We start from the raw sequence: 19499 nt of genomic DNA, 5'->3' as shown, positions 1-19499 counted from the left end.
CTGCAGTTACTGATTTCAGACCAAGAAGTACAATATGACTATAACTTAAATGAAAAATCTGTAATTAAGGGTCCAATGAAGCCAATGTCTATTGTCAGAAAAATCCATCCGGTTCACTAATGCCCTTCAGGGGAAGAAAGAAGCTTTCCTTAGCTGGTCTACATATGACTCCAGACCCACAGTAAGGTTGTTGACTCATGACTTTTCTCTGGGCAATTTCTGGATGACCAATAAATGTTTGCTTAGCCAGCAATGCCCACATGTTGAGAATGAGTTAAAAAAAGAATAAATCAGACAATTTCTTGAAATTCATTGTATCAGGATTGATTATGACTTCTGTGCAGAATGATCTATGCATTTTGTGAAATATAACGTTATGTGTTCTGTGGAAAACGATAATGTTGGCAGATGATGAAATATGAAGAGGGCAGTCAGGCACTATGTAATGGATGGTGACGTGTAAAGTGCTGTGCTTAGAATAAACCACATTCTGCAATGACTGTTACTATTTTGGACATATATGGCAGCCAGTTTGTACACAGCAAGACCCTACAAATGGTATTACAACTGAAATCTAATTTATCTCTTTTATGTGGTGTTGACTGAGTAAGGGATATTGGCCAGCACACAATGATAAAGCTATGTTTTCAAGTAGTAAATGTTCACTTACATTGTGAATTATGTTTTAAAAAGACATAATTTTCCTGCCTCCTTTCTACTTTTTAGTGATGGTCTTGTATTTTGCTGTATTTTTACAGACTCACTGACCAGTAGAAATTGTTTTTCCTGGCTTTGCTTTGCCAAAACCCTGTGTAACTTTGAATAATTCCCTTACATCTCCTCTTGACCATTTTTACTCTCCTGTAAAGAGCCTGATTTTCCTTGCTCTCTTTTCATAAAAATGCCTCTTATCCCTGGTATCATCTTAGTGAGGTATCTCCATATTTATTCACAACTGGGCCATCCTAATTTCTGTGCTCTTTCATCTTATATTATGTTTCATTGCTTTCCTTCCTCTTGATCATCCCTCGTCCCTCGAATAGTTTGAATTTAAATGAATAAGGATTAGATTTTATTGTCATGTGTACTCAAGTAAAGAGATACAGGAGAACAGTGGAAAGTTTATAATGTTGCCATTCATGGCACCATCTTAGGTACAAGGTAGCTAGGTACAAAATCTTAGGTAAAAGTAGAAAAATGAAGAAATAAGTTAAAAGTTCAACCTTACAGTTCTTGTCAGTGTATACTAAATAAGAAATACAGTTAAAAGTTCCAAATTACACCCCTTCTTTAGCTATGGGCTTGAAGTCACTCCACGCTAGGGTTTCCCCACAAGGGCTCGATCACTGGATCCCCATGCCTCCGCGCTGCTGTCTCACTGCCGACCGCCATCCTTTCTCTCCCACACTGGGCTTGATCTCAAGATCCTTGAGCCTCCATGCTGCCTTCTTGCTGCCAACTACCATCTGGGCTCACCAGCTGCCTTGCCACAGGCCACCAGAGTCTTGCTCTGATGTCCCCATGCTCTGGGCCCCCAGCTGCTCCCACAATGCCACCAACCACCAGAATTCTGCCCGGGCACACCAAACACCTCATGGCTGACCACCAAAGTCCCTGCCCTGGGACCCCAGCCATTGCTGTCACCACCGCTGCCTCCACAACCAAACTTCCTCCAGAAGATAAGTAGAGAGAAAAAGAAAACTAAAAGCTAGAGAGGAAAAAGCAAGGTAAGAAGAAAGAAAGCTCAGGAGCCCCACTCCACTACCATCTTGGACTGGAACAGCATGATGCAATGACCTTGAATAAATATTTTTAATAACAACTCACATCAGAATTTGTTCCTCATATTTTTTTTTGAATTACTTGGTATTTAGGTTTGTGCTACATATTTAGATGGGTACCGAGCCACAGCTGTCTGCCCAGTTGGAGGATCACGAGCTGTCGAAAAGGGAAGAAGAACAGCAGAGAATATTTTGAAGAGGTATGTTCAAAAAATTAGAAAATTATTTTACACATGTAAACATGCAAATTTCAGCACAGAAAAGGGCCACAGTCTCTTGTGTCTGCACCAGAATGAAGATGATATTTTCGAAGTTACGCCCATTCTAATTGACTGAAAACTGTTCTTATGGAAAAATAAACTTTCTACTTTGTACATATATTTCAAACTTTTTTTAATCATCTTGACTGCAGAAATTAGCTATTTTTTTCAAAATACATTGTGTAATCTTGGCTGGTGTCAGTTTTCACTATAGATTAGGCCCTTCCTGCTTCTGATTACCTGCACACCCAATTCTCTCACTCTCCCCAGATAGTCACTATTTATAAAAATGCCTTTAATATGTGTTTACAATTGAATAATTCATTCTCAATTCATCATTTCATAAGTGAAATGTGCTGATCAACGTATGATTAATACCAAGTAAGATTGATTTGCCTATGAACAAGCCTACTTGTGTGCCACACTGCATAAGTGTCGAGAGATAGGCTGAATTGAGCAATTCCGCACCAACGGTTCAGATCTCAACTGTACAGTCCCGCCACACTCAGTTTTGATGGTAGTGGAGAACTAAATAATTCACAGGAAGAGGCAGCTTCACAAATATCCCTATCCTCAATAATGGGGGAGCACAGCACAATGGAGCAAAAGATAAAGCTGAAGCATTTGCAGCAATTTTCAGCCTCCTCTAGTGGTCCTTAGCATCACAAATGTCTTCAGCCAATACGGTTCACTCCATGTCAAAACAAGAAATCGGTGGAGACACTGGATACTGCAAAGGCTGTTGGCCCCAAAAATATTCCAACAATGGCACTAAAGTTGGCGCTCCAGAACCTGCTGCACCCCTACCAAGCTCTTCCAGTACAGCTACAACTCTGCCATCTACCCAAATTACTGGGGTATGTCCTGTACACAGAAAGCAGGACAAAAAAAACACGGCCAATTACTGCGCTATCAGTTTATGCTCAGTGTTTGAAAGTGTCATCAACAATGCTATCAGGCAGAACTTGCTCAGCAATAACCTGCTCACTGACACTCAGTTTGGGTCGCTGAGCTCCTGACCTAAGTACAGCCTTGGTTCAAACGTGGGCAAAAGAGCTGAATTCCAGAGATGAGGTGAGAATGACAGCCCTTGTCATTAAGGCCACATTTCACCGAATGTGGCTTAAAGGAGCCCTAGAAAAATTGGAGTCAGTAGAAACTCTCCACTGGTTAGAGTCATCACTGTCAGAAAGGAAGATGGTTTTGGTTGTTAGAGGTTCTAAAACACTTCTGTAAGCATTGCTTAGAATCGTGTTCTGAGCTAAACCATCTTCAGTTACTACATCAATGACCGACCCGCCATTACAAGGCAGAAGTGGGGATACTCAGCATTCGTTATTCCTCACATAATAAAGCTGTCCATGTCCGAATGCATCAAGACCTGGACTGTATCCAGGTTTAGGCTGACAAGTGGCAAATAACACTCATACCACAAAAATACTAGGCAATTACTTCATTCTGCGAGAGAGAATCTAACCATTGCCCCATGACTTTCATGGCATTACCATTACTGAATTCCCCATTAACAGTAATCTGGGATTATCATTGACTAGAAACTGGACTGGGCTAGCCATATACGTGCTGTGACTGCAAGCCTGAAATCTTGCAGCAAGTAACTTATCATCTGACTCCCCAAAGCTTGTCCACCATCCACAAAACAGAAGTCAGGAATGTGATGGAATACTCCTCACTTGCCAGGATGAATGCAGTTCCAACAGTGTCCAAGAAACTTGACACCATCCTGGACAAACTAGCTCACTTGATTGACACCACATCTACAAACATTCACTAGCCCCACCGCCAATGTTCGATCGCAGCATTGAGTATCACCTACAAGACGCAGTGCAGAAATTCATCAAGACTCCTTAGACAGCACATCCCAAACCCATGACCATTTCCATTTGGAAAGACAACCATAGCAGATACATGGGAACACCATCACCTACATGTTTCCCTCCAAGCCACTCATCATCTTAATGTACATCGCTGTTCCTTCACTGCTGCTAGGTCAAAATCTTGGAACTCTGCCCCAATGGCATTGTGGGTCTACCGAGACCAAATGGACTGCAGGGTTCCAAGAACGCATCTCACGGCCATCTTTTCAAGGGTAATTGGGGAAGTCCGATAAACTCAGGCCCAGCCAGTGACGCCCACATCCTATGAATGAATAAATAAAAATCTTAGGAGAACAAATCGAGTTGGTACCTCCAGTTTCTTCAAATGAGTTTTGTTGTTAAATTTCTTTTACTTAGCCTGAATACTTCCTCTATTAAATTGCAGTGGTGTTGAAAGTAATGTGACAGAGCACATTAAAGAACGATCAATTTCTGCACGGTGTTAGATTGTAGGTGATCAACCTACATTTCCGTTTCGAATAGGCAGGTATGATGGGGAAGCTTTTCTTAATCTTGGTAGCGTATGAGCAGATCATCACCAAGTGAGAATCATGAGGGAAGACAGTCACTTTCAACATGCTATTTTACATCCAGCTACTGGGAGTGGCAGGGGTCAGTTGGCTAATTAGGCTTGCGATGTTGGGTGTTGCCAACAGCAGGGGTTCAGTTCCCTTACTGGTGAGGTCACCATAAAGGTCCCACCTTCTCAGTCCTGCTGCTCGATTGAGGTGTGGTGACCCTCAGATTAAACTCACCACCAGTTGTCTCTCTTCAATGAGAGCGCAGCCTATGGTCTTCTGGGACTACAGTGACTTTACCTTAGCTTTAAAGCAAATGGCAAAGTTGGCAGTATGCAGTTTCTACTTTTGCAACAGGCTTTAGTGGAATGGCTCATAGTTTCTGTTTCTTTGAAGGAGGATTTTTAAAACATATTTGTGAACTGGATGTCACTGGCAAGGCCAGTGTTTCTTGCCCATCCTTAAATGTCGTTGAGATTGCAGTGGTGATTGTGGTTATATGATTATGAATAAACTGTTGCCATATGTGTGATGTAGACATGCCCATAGTTCTGTTATGGAAAGAGTTCCAGGATTGTGAATTAACAAAAAGGAATGGCTTGGGAACCAGAGCAATAGGTCAGCAAGTGAAATGACTGAGGAGGAATTAGAGACTAAGACCAGTAAGGCTAAAAGGAAGAACAGACTGGGAGGTTACTAAACATTGGGACTGGCAGTCTGAAGTGTATGTGTTTGAATACGAGGTGTATGACAGGTCACGCAGATGAACTTAGAGCTTGGATTAATACATACAACCAAGATATTGTAGCTATTACAAAGACTTGGTTAAGAAAAGGCCAAGACTGGCAGCTTAACATTCCAGGATTTAGATATTTCAGGCATGATAAAGAGGGATGTAAAAGAGGTGGGGGAGTTGCATTACTGGTAAGGGACAATATCACGGCAGTGCTGAGGGAGGATACCTTGAAGGGTTCATCCAGTGAGGCCATTTGGGTAGAGCCATATGGGAATAGGAAGGGTGTGATCACTTTGGGAGGCATGTAGTACAATCCTAACAGGCAACAGGAGATCGAGGAACAGATATGTGGACAGATTATGGAAAAATGTAAAAACTACAGGTTTGTTGTGGTGGGTGATTTTAACTTCCCCTCTATTAACTAGGACTCCCTTGGTGCAGGGGTTCAGATGGGGAGGAATTTGTTAGGTGTGTCCAGGACTTTTGAAACATATGTAAATAGTCCAATTAAGGAAGGGGTCATACTCGACCTGGTATTGGTGAATGAGCCTGGCCAGGTGATCAAAGTCACAGTGGGGGCACATTTTGGGAACAGTGACCATGATTCTGTAAGTTTTAAGTTACTTACGGATAGGAATAAGAATAGTCCTCAGGTGAAAGTACTAAACTGGGGGAAGACTAACTACGACAATATTAGGTAAGAACAGGGGAACGTAGACTCGGGCAGCTGTTTAGACAATCATGTGGGAATCTTTTAAAAGCCAGTTGATTAGAGTTCAAACCCAGCATGTTCCTGTGACAATGAAGGATGAGAATGGTAAGATTTAGGAAGCCTGGATGACAACAGAGATTGTGATCTTTGTCAAAAAGAAAAAGCCAGTATGTGAAAGGTTTAGGAAACTGCAGACTGACAGACCCCTCAAGGAATTTAAAGAATGCAGGAAAGAACTTAAACAAGTAGTTAGGAAGGCAAAAAGGGGCCAAGAAATGTCCTTGGCAAACAGGATTAAGGAAAATCCCATATTACATATATCCCACTTACACATATATAACGAGCAGCAGGATAGCTGGGGAAAGTGTAAGTCCACTCAAGGACAGAAGATATGAAGCCGGAGGAAGTGGATGGTGTCCTTAATGAATACTTTACATCGACAGTCACAAAGGAGAAGGACATGGTGGCTAGGGCATATCAATTTAAAAAAAGAGGAAGTCTTGGGTGTTTTGAAAAGCATTAAGGTAGACATGTCCCCAGGACCTGATGGGATCTATTCCAGAATGCTGAGGAAGGCAAGAGAGGAAATAATTGGGGCCTTGTATGAAATCTTTGTATCCTGTTTAGTCACAGGAGAGGTCCCAGAGGGCTGGAGAACAGCCAATGTTGTTCCTTTGTTTAAGAAGGGCTTCAGGTAATCTGGGAAATTACAAGCTTGTGATCCTTAGGTTAGTGGTTTGGGCAGGATTTATTCACATTTAGAAAATTATGGATTTATTAATGACAGGCAATGTGGCTTTGTGCAGGGGAGGTCATGTTTCACAAATCTGATTAGGTGTTTTGAGGAAGTGACAGAGATGATTGATTAGGGCAGGGTGGTGGATGTTGTCTACGTGGACTTTAGCACTGCCTTTGACAAGGTCCTTCATGGCAGGCTGATACAAAAGCTGAAGTCATCTGGGATCTGTGATGAATTGGTAAGGTGGATACAGAACTGGCTTGGTCATAAAGTTTAGAGAGTAATGGTGGAAGGGTGTTTTTTTGACTGGAGATCTGTGACCAGTGGTGTACCGCAGGGATCAGTGCTGGGACTCCTGTTGATTGTATTATATATTTAAGATTTGGAGGAGAATGCGGGTGATCTGATTAGTAAGTTTGAGGATGACACAAAGATTGGGGGAACTGCAGATAGTGAGGAGGATTGCATGTTCCTGTGCTATACAGTTCCAAATCAGAAATCAATCTTGGGGAGAGAGTGGAGTTTGATAATGTTCCCATCTGCCTGCTGCCCTTGTAATTCCAAACCATTGACGTCAGGTGTTTGGAGGGTGCTGTCAAAGAAAAGTTAAGGCAGGCCAGTAGCTCGGTGGTTAGCACTGCTGCCTCACAGCGTCAGGGACCTGGGTTCAATTCCACTCTCGGCAACTATGTGGCGTTTGCACGTTTTCCGTGTCTGCGTGGGTTTCTGCTGGGTGCCCTGGTTTCCTCCCACAGTACAAAGATGTGCAATTTAGGTGGATTGCCCATAGTGTCCAGGAATGTGTAGGTTAGATGTGTTAGTCATGGGAAATGTAGGATTACAGGGAATAGGGGAATGAGTCTGGGTGGGATGCTCTTTGGAGGGTTAGTATGGACTTGTTGGGCCAAATAGCCTGTTTCCACACTAGGGATTCTATGGAGACTAGCACTTAATTAGCATCTTGATTTTCTGTGCCTTGTTGATGGTACATACATTTCATGCACATTGGGCCAATGGTGGAGGAAATGAATTTATTTAATTGATGGAATTTAAATTCCCTGGCTACTTGGTGGAATTTAAATTTGGGTTTCCAGCAAATTGGTCCAGACCCCTGGGATACTAGATTGTAACATAGTCACTATACTTAATTGTAGAAGATAAATACTATTGGGAAAAGATTGAGATGTAAATGATGAAATTCGTAAGAGTTAGTTAGTATAAAAGGAGATAATGGCGTAAGGGTAATGTCACTGGACTAATAATCCAAAGGCCAAGGCAAATGCTTTGGGGACCAATAGTGGCCATAAAACTATAATTGATTGTTGTAAACACCTGTCTAGTTTACTAATGCCCTTTCTCTCCTTGCTGTCCATCGTCTGCCATGGGTCTGGAGTCACATGTAATATGATTGAGTCTTAATTGCCCTCAGAAATGGCCTGACAAGCCACTCAATTCAAGGGTAATTTGGGACATGCCACAAATTCTGCTGGAGAGCATCCCAAATTAAAAAGGAATTAAAAAAAAACAAAAAATTGACATCTGGTCAGCCTTATTGCAGCAGAGAATTCATTTTACTTCTATCACTATGCACTGTGCTTTCCTCATTGCCAGCTTTTTCCATTCCCACTTCCTAAGAAACAGAAGTTACACCATTGGAAAATAAAATTCCGTCTACTCGCAATGATACGTGTATGTTGTGAAATTTGTGATTCTAAATCAGCCTTTCTGTTTATTTGTTGACTCATGCAGGGTGCGACGCATATTCAAACAGATGGGTTTGGATGACTTCAAATCAGTTAATGTTCAGATTTTGGGATCTGAAGAAATCTATGGAAAGCAAGCAGTAAAGAAGGCAGGTGTATGTGAAGTGATTTTATAAACCGTATATGGGTGTAGTGATCAATGTTTCAAACATTTTGTAACTATTTCCAGTATCATCTTAGCAATTTGGGTTTTAAAATGATCAAATATGCAAACACCCATGCAATGAATATTGACAGTTCTTTAAGCTTCTCTTTCTCTTTATAATGGTATTTTTACTGATTTGTCACATATTTGTCCTTTAAAATTCACACCTTTATGCTATTTTTAAACTGTAACCCAATATTTCCCTTTTTACAAAGTATACTTGCACAAATTTTGCTTGTCTAATAATATTGGGTGCAGAAATTAGTGGAATATTAATTAATCTAAACATCGCCTTTTGTCCCTGTCATCTGGACAGTCACTGGTTAATGTGGAAGTGCTGTGCTTTGGTTGTGCAGAATTCTCGTGAAGCTGTTATATGGCTGGCTGTTCATCACATGCAAAAGAAAGCCCTGGAAATCTTTTCCCGTGAAATTGCACCAGCTGGTACTGGAATGGGTAAGCAGGCATTACTTTTTTGTGTATTTGCTTGGAAAAAATTAACCAATGTAGAATCTGGATTTATTTCAAACCTCCCATAAATTTTTTTTTTAGAATTTTAAACAATACAAATAAATTACAAATTGTTGTGGGAATTTCATGAAATGTTTTGAGAAATTATCATTCATTTTAAGTTTTCAGAGAGACAAAGAAAACAAGAAAAGCTTGTTTCTTGCAATTATGGTACTGGCATTTTGGAAATTGCATCTATGGGATCAGATATTGGCAATATAATTTCACGTTAATATTAAGATGTAACATGCGTCAGGGTTGAGGTCAATATTGATTAACATGACACAACTAAACAAGTAGGCAGAAGGTCTTTCCTATGCCCTCAACACACAGTTTGCCATTATGTTATCTTTTTCTCTATACAGTTGCAGAGTGGGTTGTCATTTTAATTCCCTCCATTTGTGTATAGATATTTGTTGTGGGGCTTGAGAAAGGAAACTAGTAAGGGAATTCAAGATGCTTCATATTTTCCCATTGCTTTGATTGGTACCTCTCACAGATGTACTGAACGTAAAAGTTTTTAATGGGAAGTGTCCAGTTTCAGCATTGTAATTTTTTAAATGTTTCCATTCATCTAAATGTAACTGTCAACATAGCATTCACTGTTAGAGCTTAGGTGTAGATTATGGCCACTTGGATGACATACTTGAGGACAACTAGTATTTATGGAACTACATCCCATCAAGGTTTCACTGCCTTGAGAAGAATGGGAAAATGGAAAAAGTTGGCAAGAGGAAATGGGCTTGGTGGATGTATGAATACTTCTTCACGTTTCTGAGGTAAGAACAGCTTTGTTTAGAAATCCATATCTCCCTGGGTTGCACTGACAATATCTGGAGTGATACATTCATCCCTTTGCACTATAGCTTGCATCATCTTCGCAACTGGTACGCTTGCCTTTACTGGTCAGTAGTGTAGGAAATGGGATGTCATGTTGCAGCTGTACAGGATGTTGGTTCGGCCACTTTTGGAATACTGCATTCAATTCTGGTCTCCCTGCTATGGGAAGGATGTTGTGAAACTTGAAAGAGTTCAATAAAGATTTACAAGGATGTTGCCACAGTTGGAGAGTTTTAGCTAAAGGGAGAGGCTGAATAAGCTGGGGCTAATTTCCCTAGAGCGTTGGAGGCTGATGGGTGATCTTATAGAGCTTTATAAAATCGTGAAGGGCATAGATAGGGTGCATAGCCAAGGTCTTTTCCCCTGGGGTAGGGGCGTCCAAAACTAGAGGGCATAGGTTGAAGGTGATAGGGCAGTGATTTAAAAGGAATCCAAGGAGCAAATTTTTCACGATTAGGAATGAGCTGCCAGAGGAAGTTGTGGAAGATGGTACAATTACAACATTTGAAAGGCATCTAGATGGGTACATGAATAGGAAGGCTCTGGAGGGATATGGGCCAAATGCTGGCAAATGAGACTAGATTAATTTAGGATAACTGGTCAGCATGGAAGATTGGACCAAAGGGTCTATTTCTATGCTGTATATCTCTATGGACTCTATGGCTCTGTTTACTGATATATTTATTGTTAGAAATGCAAAGTTTTGTAAGTTTGTTATGTTTTGGGACCACGCCATTAACTTCGAGTAAAATGGGAATGCAGAGAGTCACACGATCAGTGTCTGCCAGTTCACATGTTGATTGATGAGCTCCAAGTAGTTATAAACTCTTTGAAGAGAGTGTCTGAATGCCAATGCCTGTTTTTGCAAACAATTTAAGGACATTAAATGTAGTAAATGTTTAGTTTTTATCCACTTGAGATTTTTTGAATAGTTAAACTTAAGATTCCTGAGATTTTTTTTTTTCTAACTCAGCTTTGCTCTGAGACCTGCCCTTGGTGAATACTGGTTGAATTGGTGTGGTGTGTGAAGGGGACAAAGTTGGGTGGGTGGGGGAGGCTGGAAGGTATCATTTGACATGCATCGCAACTAAATTGATCCCTGGGCTAATTAGGGCAAATTGGGGCTATGAAGGGTTTTCGAAGAGGTGGGTAGAGGTTCGTAGAGGGGCATAGATTGGCATGAATTGTATAAAGGAGCATGGAGTAGGTAGAGGAGTGTAGGATGGCATGGAATCAGGGACCTATGGGACAATGGGAATTGGTCTTGGGGCATGAGGTACCATGTGTTATCAAGAATGTCACATGAGGGTGAAAGGCTGTGACAGGTAAGGGCTGGGAAGTTGTTTGTTTTCTTTAATTACTTTACTTTTCATTGCTTTGACAATGTGCTGGTGCAGGGCTTCCACCCAATCCGCCTCCACACAAGGCAGTAAGAAAGTGTCCAAACTTTTTCTATGTCATTTGCCGCTAGTCCACAATATTTACACTCTCCACTGGAACTAAAATCCAGCTATCCAGGACAGTTTTTCCTGGGTCAGATTTGTGGAGGCTGGAATTGTCCCTAACCTGCACTTCCATCCCAAGAGTGAAAATTCATGCGTAATGTCTAAAGTCCCAGGAAAGTCATGAATATCCAGCTTTGTAAATGGTTATAATTGAAACTGTCCACTTGGTTTCAAGATGGAACAAGACTAGGAACTTAAAGGATACCTACTTAGCATTCATACCTGAACGCAAGGCCTATGGGTTCACAACACCATGGAAATGGATATTCAGAGGGAGAGAGTCCAATAAAGTCATTGTAAGATTGGTGCGTGTTGCAGGGTGTTTTCTTAAAATACTTCTGAACTTCACAGACTGTGTCAGCCTACCAGAATCCAAACGAAAGAGAGTGCTGAAGAATAGAGATAGTATGTTTCTCTAAAATTGACCACAGAAGAGTGAGGGAGGGAGATCACAACTTTAAGAGCCCTTGTTTGTGAGGATTTAAAAGCTGGAAGAGACAAAAAATTGACAAGAGGGAGGTATTTCGAGCTTAACCTTAACTATAAAATACAGCTTAGGGATTAGAAGTTATCTAGCTGAGAAAGGAAAAGAAGGGAATCAAGCCCCCCAGAGTTAATTTGGACTGGTTCTGGATGAATATGGTGTCCAGCTAAGAGTCAGGGTGGAACTTACCCCTCTCTGGTGTGGCATGGGTAATGACAAGAAGGTGGGGAAAATGCAATGGGAATGAAAAAGTCAGAATCTTGAATCCAGATATTGTTAGGAATATGTGTATGTTTTTTAAGGATCATGTAGGAAAATTCTGCATTTTAAGATATTGAACTGTTTGGACACTTTCTGTAATTAAAAGGTTTATTATGCTTAATTGCTGGAGTACCTGTCTTTGGAAGAGACTGGGTCCTCTGTGTTGATGGTTGCATAGCAACCGAGTCTGGCTTTGGCTTCTGCTTCAAACATGAGGAGTTGGAAAGAAAAAAAGGGCAAGTCGCAGTAAGACAGCAACATCTCTTTTTTCTTCTTCCTGTTTAAAATTTGAGAACCTGACAAAGCTAACACCTTAGTAATTTAGCAAACCCTAAAATGCTAAACTGGGATCACTGTCCAATGATTTGAATCCAGCTCGACTTTCATTCAAACTGGAACTTTGTTTAAAAGATTTTCCATCGGTATAACACTGTCAGCAATTCAATTTTGTCAACAAGAAGCTCTGCAGACTGAGAATTCGTAAACCTCTATCTTTGTTTTACAGACCATTGATCAATAAGACATAGGAGCAGAATTAGGCCATTAGGCGCATCAAATCTGCTGTGCCATTCAGTTATAACTGATATGTTTCTCCACCCCATTAACTAAACAAAAACCTATCAATCTCTGTTAGGGTGTTTTCCCCTTTTCTAAAAAAAGTATGATTTCTGCAGAACAATTGTTGTTCCGTGTGTGTTTGTTTGCAATGTAACAGGGATATAATTCTAATTCTGAATTAAGGCTTAGATATTAATCACTTTTGCCTCTTGTTTGAAGAATAAGTTTTGTGTTTTAAAAAATAGATTATTTTGAGTTTATTGAAGAAGCCTGGTGAAAGCATCTTTATTCTGAACAACAGTACTGAAGGGAAAGCAATTGGCCATTTTGATGTTTGAATTTAAACATTTATGCTAATGGGGTAAATTGTGGAATGGGACTTGATTATCAGCTCATTCTTCCAGAAACAGTCAGAACAGTGTAAATTACTGACTAAGATAGTGTTTAGTCAGTATTGCTTTTAGTTTGTCCATTACAATAAAGATTTTAAAATTTGAAATCTTCTTGTGTATTCTTTTAAGTTGGTTGTTGGGATCTCAAATTTCTTCTTAAAATTATTAATTTCTACAAGGACCACAAAAATGTGCTAAATAGAAAAGCAGAATTGTCTTAAAAAGTGCAAATGTTGATGATCAGACAGCCAGATAAAGTCCTCATGCAGGTACACCAACAATTGTGGAATTTTTGTCTCCATATTTCAGGAAGCATATACGTGGTTCGGAGCCGGTACTGTTAAGGTTGCTCCCTTGGGTTAAGGGATTGTTATGAGGAGCTGAATAAACTGGGTCTATATCCCCTAGAGTTTAGAAGAATGAGAGGTGATCTTACTGAAACATTTAAGATTCTGAAAGGACTTGACGAGGTAAACATAGATGATGTTGCACTTGGTTGGGAAATCTAGAATGAGGGGGATACAGCCTCAGGATAAGGGGGTCAATCCTTTATAGAATCATAGAACCCCTACAATACAGAAGGAGGTCATTCAGCTCATTGAGTCTGCAGCGACCCTCTGAAGAACATGTCACTCTGACCCAGCCCACTACCGTATCCTGTAACTCCATATTTCCCATGGCTAATCCACTTAGCCTATATATCCCTGAACACTACAGACAAATTTGGTATGGCTAATCCACCTAATCTGCACATCTTTGGACTGTGGGAGGAAACCAGAGCACCCAGAGGAAACTCTCACAGGCACAGGGAGAACATGCAAACTCCACACAGACTGTCACCCACGAGTGGAATTGAACACAAGTCCCTGGCACTGTGTTTAGGACGGAGTTGAGAAGAAATTCCCTCATGAAAGGGTTCTGAATCTTTCGAACTCTGTAGCTCAGTTAGTTATAAATATGCCATTGTCAACTGTATTTAAAGCTGAGATAGAGGCATTTTTGATGTCTTAGAAATCAAGAGTTTTTGAAGCTCAGAAAAGGGACTTGAAAGCCAAGATCAGCCATGATCAGAGCATGTTCAATGAGCCAAATTGTTTCCTCCTTATGGTCTTATCTTTATTGCTCCTTGTTAGTTCCACAGTCTTTTTAAAGATTACTTTTTCTCTCATAATGCATGCCATTGCTTGGCCAAGACAGGATGCAGGTAAATTATTCTCTCCAGTCTTTGCCAGCAATACTTTCCCATGGCCAGGTGGACAGAGAGGCTTGTTCTCAAATTTTTTTCCATTCCTTGCCAGGCAAACGTACTTCATCCCTGCCCCACTTTTGTATTACCTTATTATACATGAAATAAATCTAGTCCCGCTGAAACACTTCTGTGTATTCACCCAAATAATACCTAAAATGGTAAATTATCAGCTTGCAGATACAGTGCTCTTATACTGGGAGAGAAGTTCCATGGAAGAAATCTAATCGGAGATTTTCAAAGCTATAAAAGGGAAATACGTGATTGTTTGTGCTTGTTTAACTAATAATAAGGTGTAAATTTAGGATTACAGTGAAAAAAATGAGAGAAATGGAAGTATTATTTAGCGACAGATATTAAAATGTGTCAGTTTTATTCACACGTGACTATTGAGGTCAAGACGTTAATTGTAATTCAAAGGGATTTTGATGAGTACTTGGGAATGAAGAATCTGAAGGATATGGGTAAGAGCAGGAACTGGGTTTGGATTAGATGGCTCCAGTTGAAGTTTATAGGCACAACACTCTCATTCTACGCAGTAGTTTCTTTGGCTCTTTATGCTCCCTTTTCAACATGAGTAACAACATGGCTTTGATCAAACCGATCACCACCCTCCATGAACAGCAGCTGTACAGATGCCTTTAAGATTTTCGTTTAGATCTTTAAATCTTTCAAGTGTTTTTTGTACCATAACTCTCTATCCTACTAGTTACTTTTTGCACCCTGTTCCATTGATCTCCAAAGGGTGAAATTCAAAACTTTTCTTCATGTCTGTAGCGATTAGAGATGACAGTTTGGAAAAAACATTTGGAAAGAGAATCTAATAGACTTTGTTACTTCAATAATATTTGTGTATTTAACAGTTTGAATTAAAAATCATAGTATGGAAATAGTTCTTTTTTCTAATATTTGTCGGTACAAATCTTTGTTGTCGAATCACAATTTTAAGTTAGTTTTGTTTTACCTTTGAGACCCTTGGAACTATTTGTTTCTGCTTTTCCTTTCTTCTGAAAAATTGAATTAATAGAAAATATTTCCATGAGGTAGATCATTGACCAGTCATAAGACTTACAGTTAAATTCATGAGTACTTCATTAAACTTTGCTGTTTATATTGTCAATGATCTTTCTTCTCCTCTTCAACATAAGCTTAGTTATGGGTGAAATGATTGTGTGCTACACGAGTTCAAGCACATGAAAAGGATTATGTAAATTTTGTTTTGCTAAAGTAAGATTGCTTGCACTGGTTCTTCAATTAGTAATGAGGGCATAAATTTAGGATTACCTTAAAAGAATGAAAGGGAAACGGTAACGATTGTTTCCGCACAGTTATTAAAATCTGAAAACGTCATTCAGCAGTGAGTCACATTTTGTTTACTAACACAAAAGCATTCATTGGAATGATCTATGCACCATGAATGAAGTGAGGCATAAATCCAAAGTTGCTCAAGTAAATAGGCCAATTCCTAGAGTCGCTGTTTGTTGGTAATGAGTGCAGCAGATAATGATGCAATGTACTTATTGCCAAAAGCTTTGAATTAAAATCCACAAAATCTTATTTTCTTTACAAAACTCTAAGTGCAATATTTTCCCAGGAACTTACAGAATATAAACCTTTCTAAGGAGGGGAAATATTTCCGTGGCATGAATGGTGTAATAACATGGTACTGGGCAGCAGACTGAAATTATAAAGACCAGGTGTGAAATTCACCTTGGACACTTAAGCAACACAGACATTGGAAAATTGGAAACGCAAATTACGTTCCTCGGTTTTTCTCCTTTCCATTCAAGATAGTTGGGTGGCACGTAAAATTGTTTGGTTTTTACAGATGAATTTGTCATTTTGATGTGAAGGTCATTCCACAGCACTTGTGAAGGAATGGCCATCTGAATTCATTAATATCAGTTAATTTTGGCTGTAAGGAACCGCAATGAATATTTTCTGATTCTATGAGAAATTTCAGTGTTTGAGGTTATGTCGACTTTCAGTCTTTAGGAATGTTCTCCTAGATTCATTTATATTTTTAAATCTGGTTGTACATAATCAGAAGTGTTATCCAACATTACTTTCATATTATAATTTTAATTTAAAGCTGCTGTGTCTGTGAGTTGTTATATTTCAGTACAGTGGTGCAACATAATATACCTTTGAGTCTCCACTGTCCAAAACTGTTTTGATAAGACAGCTCATTGTGTAGACCACCCACCCCCTGCCCTACCACAGCACCAGCACCACTTCACAATTATAAAATGCCCTTGCCAAGAGTCTGGATACCTGGCTGAGACCCAGTGCCGTTGCAAAGATCACACTTGCCCCTCCTTCACCCTTTAATTTCTGTGGATGGATCTCAGTGACTGACTTTAGCCCACCCCCTTGACCAACGTGACTAAACAGGCACGAGCAAGACTGGCCCAGACCACTGACTTGTGCCTATACATCTCACCAATCTCATTAGCCCTATGCATGTGCATATGCGCGTACACTCATATATACACAGACACATAACTCTCTCTCTCTTCCCTTGACATACTGTACTGACTGACAGGTGCCTTTATGATGTCAGTGAGGACTGCTCTCCCAAAAATTAGAATCATAGAATCCCTACAATGCGGAAAGAGGCCATTTGGCCCATTGAGTCCGCACAGACCTTCCAAAGAACATCCCACCCAGGCACAGACTCATACCCAACCTCATAACCCCATGGCTAATCCATCTAGCCTCCACATTTCTGGACACTACAGACAATTTAGCAAGGCCAATCCAGCCAATCTGCACATCTTTGGACAGTGGGAGGAAACCTAAGCAGACACGGGGAGAATATGTGTTTTCTAGACTGAGGACTCCTTGGCAGCAAGGCAAGCTGCCTGTTTTTGTGACTGCGCTAATTGACATGTCTGCATGACAAGGTAGGTCTGCTGTGAGCCTGCAGGGGGCATGAAGTCAGCAAGTGCTGAAATAGCCAACGTGCATCTCTAATTTACAGTTTAGTCCAGTCTGTGAGCTGGGTGCCTGTTGTTATGCGCAGAGTGTCCTTGCTACATCCTTTCAGTGCTAGTTACTGCTGAGTCCTGCATACAATTCTGTGTTTCCAGAGTGCATTTCCGGTGAATAGCGAAACTCCAGGGTAGTCATGTTGGGTTGGCAGATGCCAGAGTCCACAGAGGAGGAGTGTATTCATCTGGGACCCATAGATTGTGCTGTGGGCTGCAGTCTGGTCGAAGACAACATGGAGGTGGTTCTCAGCCGTCAGCAAGCTGAGTCCACCATGTACCTGCTCTGGTTTTCTTGTTAAGTTTTCCTGACATCTACCTTGTTTGGTAAGATGGGAGGCTGAATATTAATGAAATGAGTTGTGGCGTCAGTTGGCATCGGAGCGATGCCTTGCGAAAATCTTGCCACTCAACTCATGAAAAGCATTAAAGATGGAGCAAGATGATCTCAGCGTCAAGATGAACATTGCCTGACTGATTCAGACATACATCTCGCCAAAGCTCACGTTGCTCAGACCCCTTTAGGATTTTACCTGAGTCACCATGGTTGCATGTAAAGGAAATCATATTTAGCAATTTATTGGAGTTCTTTAATGGAGTGACACAAGCTAAGGATAATGGGGAGTCTGTAAAAGTATTATACTTAGATTCCCATCACGCATTTGAAAAATGCCATACCAGACATTATTGTGGAAAATAAAAGCTCATGGTGAAGGAGGTGACATATTAACATGGACAGAAAATTGATGGCTGGCAGAAAACAGAGGGCATAAATGAGTCTTGGTTGGGTTGGCAGAATGTGACAAGTGGAGTCCTGCAGGGGTCTATTGATGGGCCTCGACTTATTACCATTGACATCAGTGACTTAGATGAATGAAGCAAAGGCATGGTATCTAAATCCGCAGACGACGGCAAGGTAGATAGAACATAATGTTGTGAAGAAGTCATACAGCAGTTGCAGTGAGATGTGGACAGATTGAGTGATCAAGCAAAAGTCTGGCATACAGAGTATAATGTGGCAAATGTGAAGTTGATTTTAAAAAAAGCAGAATATTAAGCAGAGAACATCTGCAGAATTCTGAGGTGCAGAGGGATTAACTGTTCTTGTGTTCTGAGTCACAAAATGTTAGTATGCAGGTACAGCACATGATCAGGAAAACTAATGGGATGCTGTCCTCTATTAAGAGAGAAATTGAACATAAAGTAATGATGTTATGCTTTAATTGTACAGGGCATTAGTGAGAGTACATCTTGAATATTGCATGCAGTTTTGGTGTCCTTATTTATCAAATTGTTGGAGACAGTTTAGAGGATGTTTACTAGATTGATAATGGAATGAGTGGGTTGCCTTATGAGGATCGATTACACAAACTGGGCTTGTTTCCACTGGTCTTTAGAAGATCAAGGGATGACTTGTTCGAAGTTTATAAGATCCTGAAAGATCTTGACGGGGTGGTTGTGGAAAGGATGTTCCCTCTTGTGGGTGAGTCCAGAACTAGGGAACATTGTTTTAAAATAAGGGGTCACCCTTTTAAGTCTGAGTTAGGAGAATTTTTTTTTTCTGAGGTTTGTGCACTTTGGAACTCTCTGCCTCAGAAGGCATTGTCTTTGAATATTTTTGTGATTAGAGGTGGATAGATTCTCATTAGGTTGGACCATCAAGGGTTATCAGGTGTAGACAGGAATGTAAAAGTCAAAAGACAAGCCATGGTCATATTGAATGGCAGAACAGGCTAACGGGGTTGAATGGTCTACTTCTGTTCTTGTATATTGTTTGTATTGGCTTTCCACTTACTTGTGTTTGTTCTCATGATGTGAAGAAGATCGCAAACTGGCATTTATTGCTAATCTTAAGTTGCCCAGAATGATATGTGTTATGGGTCGACTTCATCTACTGCTTTTTTTTTTGGTGATGATCTTGGGGAATCCGAAGTTTTTCACCCAGTAACAACAAAGTCGTCATGTATGTGACTTCGTGAAGGTTTTGGAGGTGTGTTCCCATAACATTTCTATTCATGTTATTCTTTGTACTAGAAGTTCCAAAGGAGGAAGGAACATTAGTTGATTGCAGCTTTCTGCACATTCTGCAAACGTAGAATGCCAATTATACAAGGATTTGGATCTAGAGTAAAATATTCAAGGGAATTGCGCTGTGCTAGGTGCA

At 40.4% G+C, this 19499-nt stretch overlaps 1 protein-coding gene across 1 annotated transcript in view; it reads left to right on the top strand.

Annotated features, from left to right (window-relative positions):
• The window catches only part of lratb.1 (lecithin retinol acyltransferase b, tandem duplicate 1), a 143515-nt gene that overhangs the window by 65237 nt on the left and 58779 nt on the right, over positions 1 to 19499 (top strand). The window contains exons 11-13 of the mRNA XM_048595805.1: positions 1875 to 1981; positions 8391 to 8499; positions 8906 to 9005. Of these exons, the coding sequence (XP_048451762.1) occupies positions 1875 to 1981; positions 8391 to 8499; positions 8906 to 9005 (316 nt within the window). The remainder of the gene's footprint in view (positions 1 to 1874; positions 1982 to 8390; positions 8500 to 8905; positions 9006 to 19499) is intronic.

The sequence above is a fragment of the Rhincodon typus genome, chromosome 1, assembly GCF_021869965.1.
Source record: "Rhincodon typus isolate 14 chromosome 1, sRhiTyp1.1, whole genome shotgun sequence".
NCBI classification, from domain to species: domain Eukaryota; kingdom Metazoa; phylum Chordata; class Chondrichthyes; order Orectolobiformes; family Rhincodontidae; genus Rhincodon; species Rhincodon typus.
This window is presented reverse-complemented; position numbering and strand designations above follow the sequence as displayed.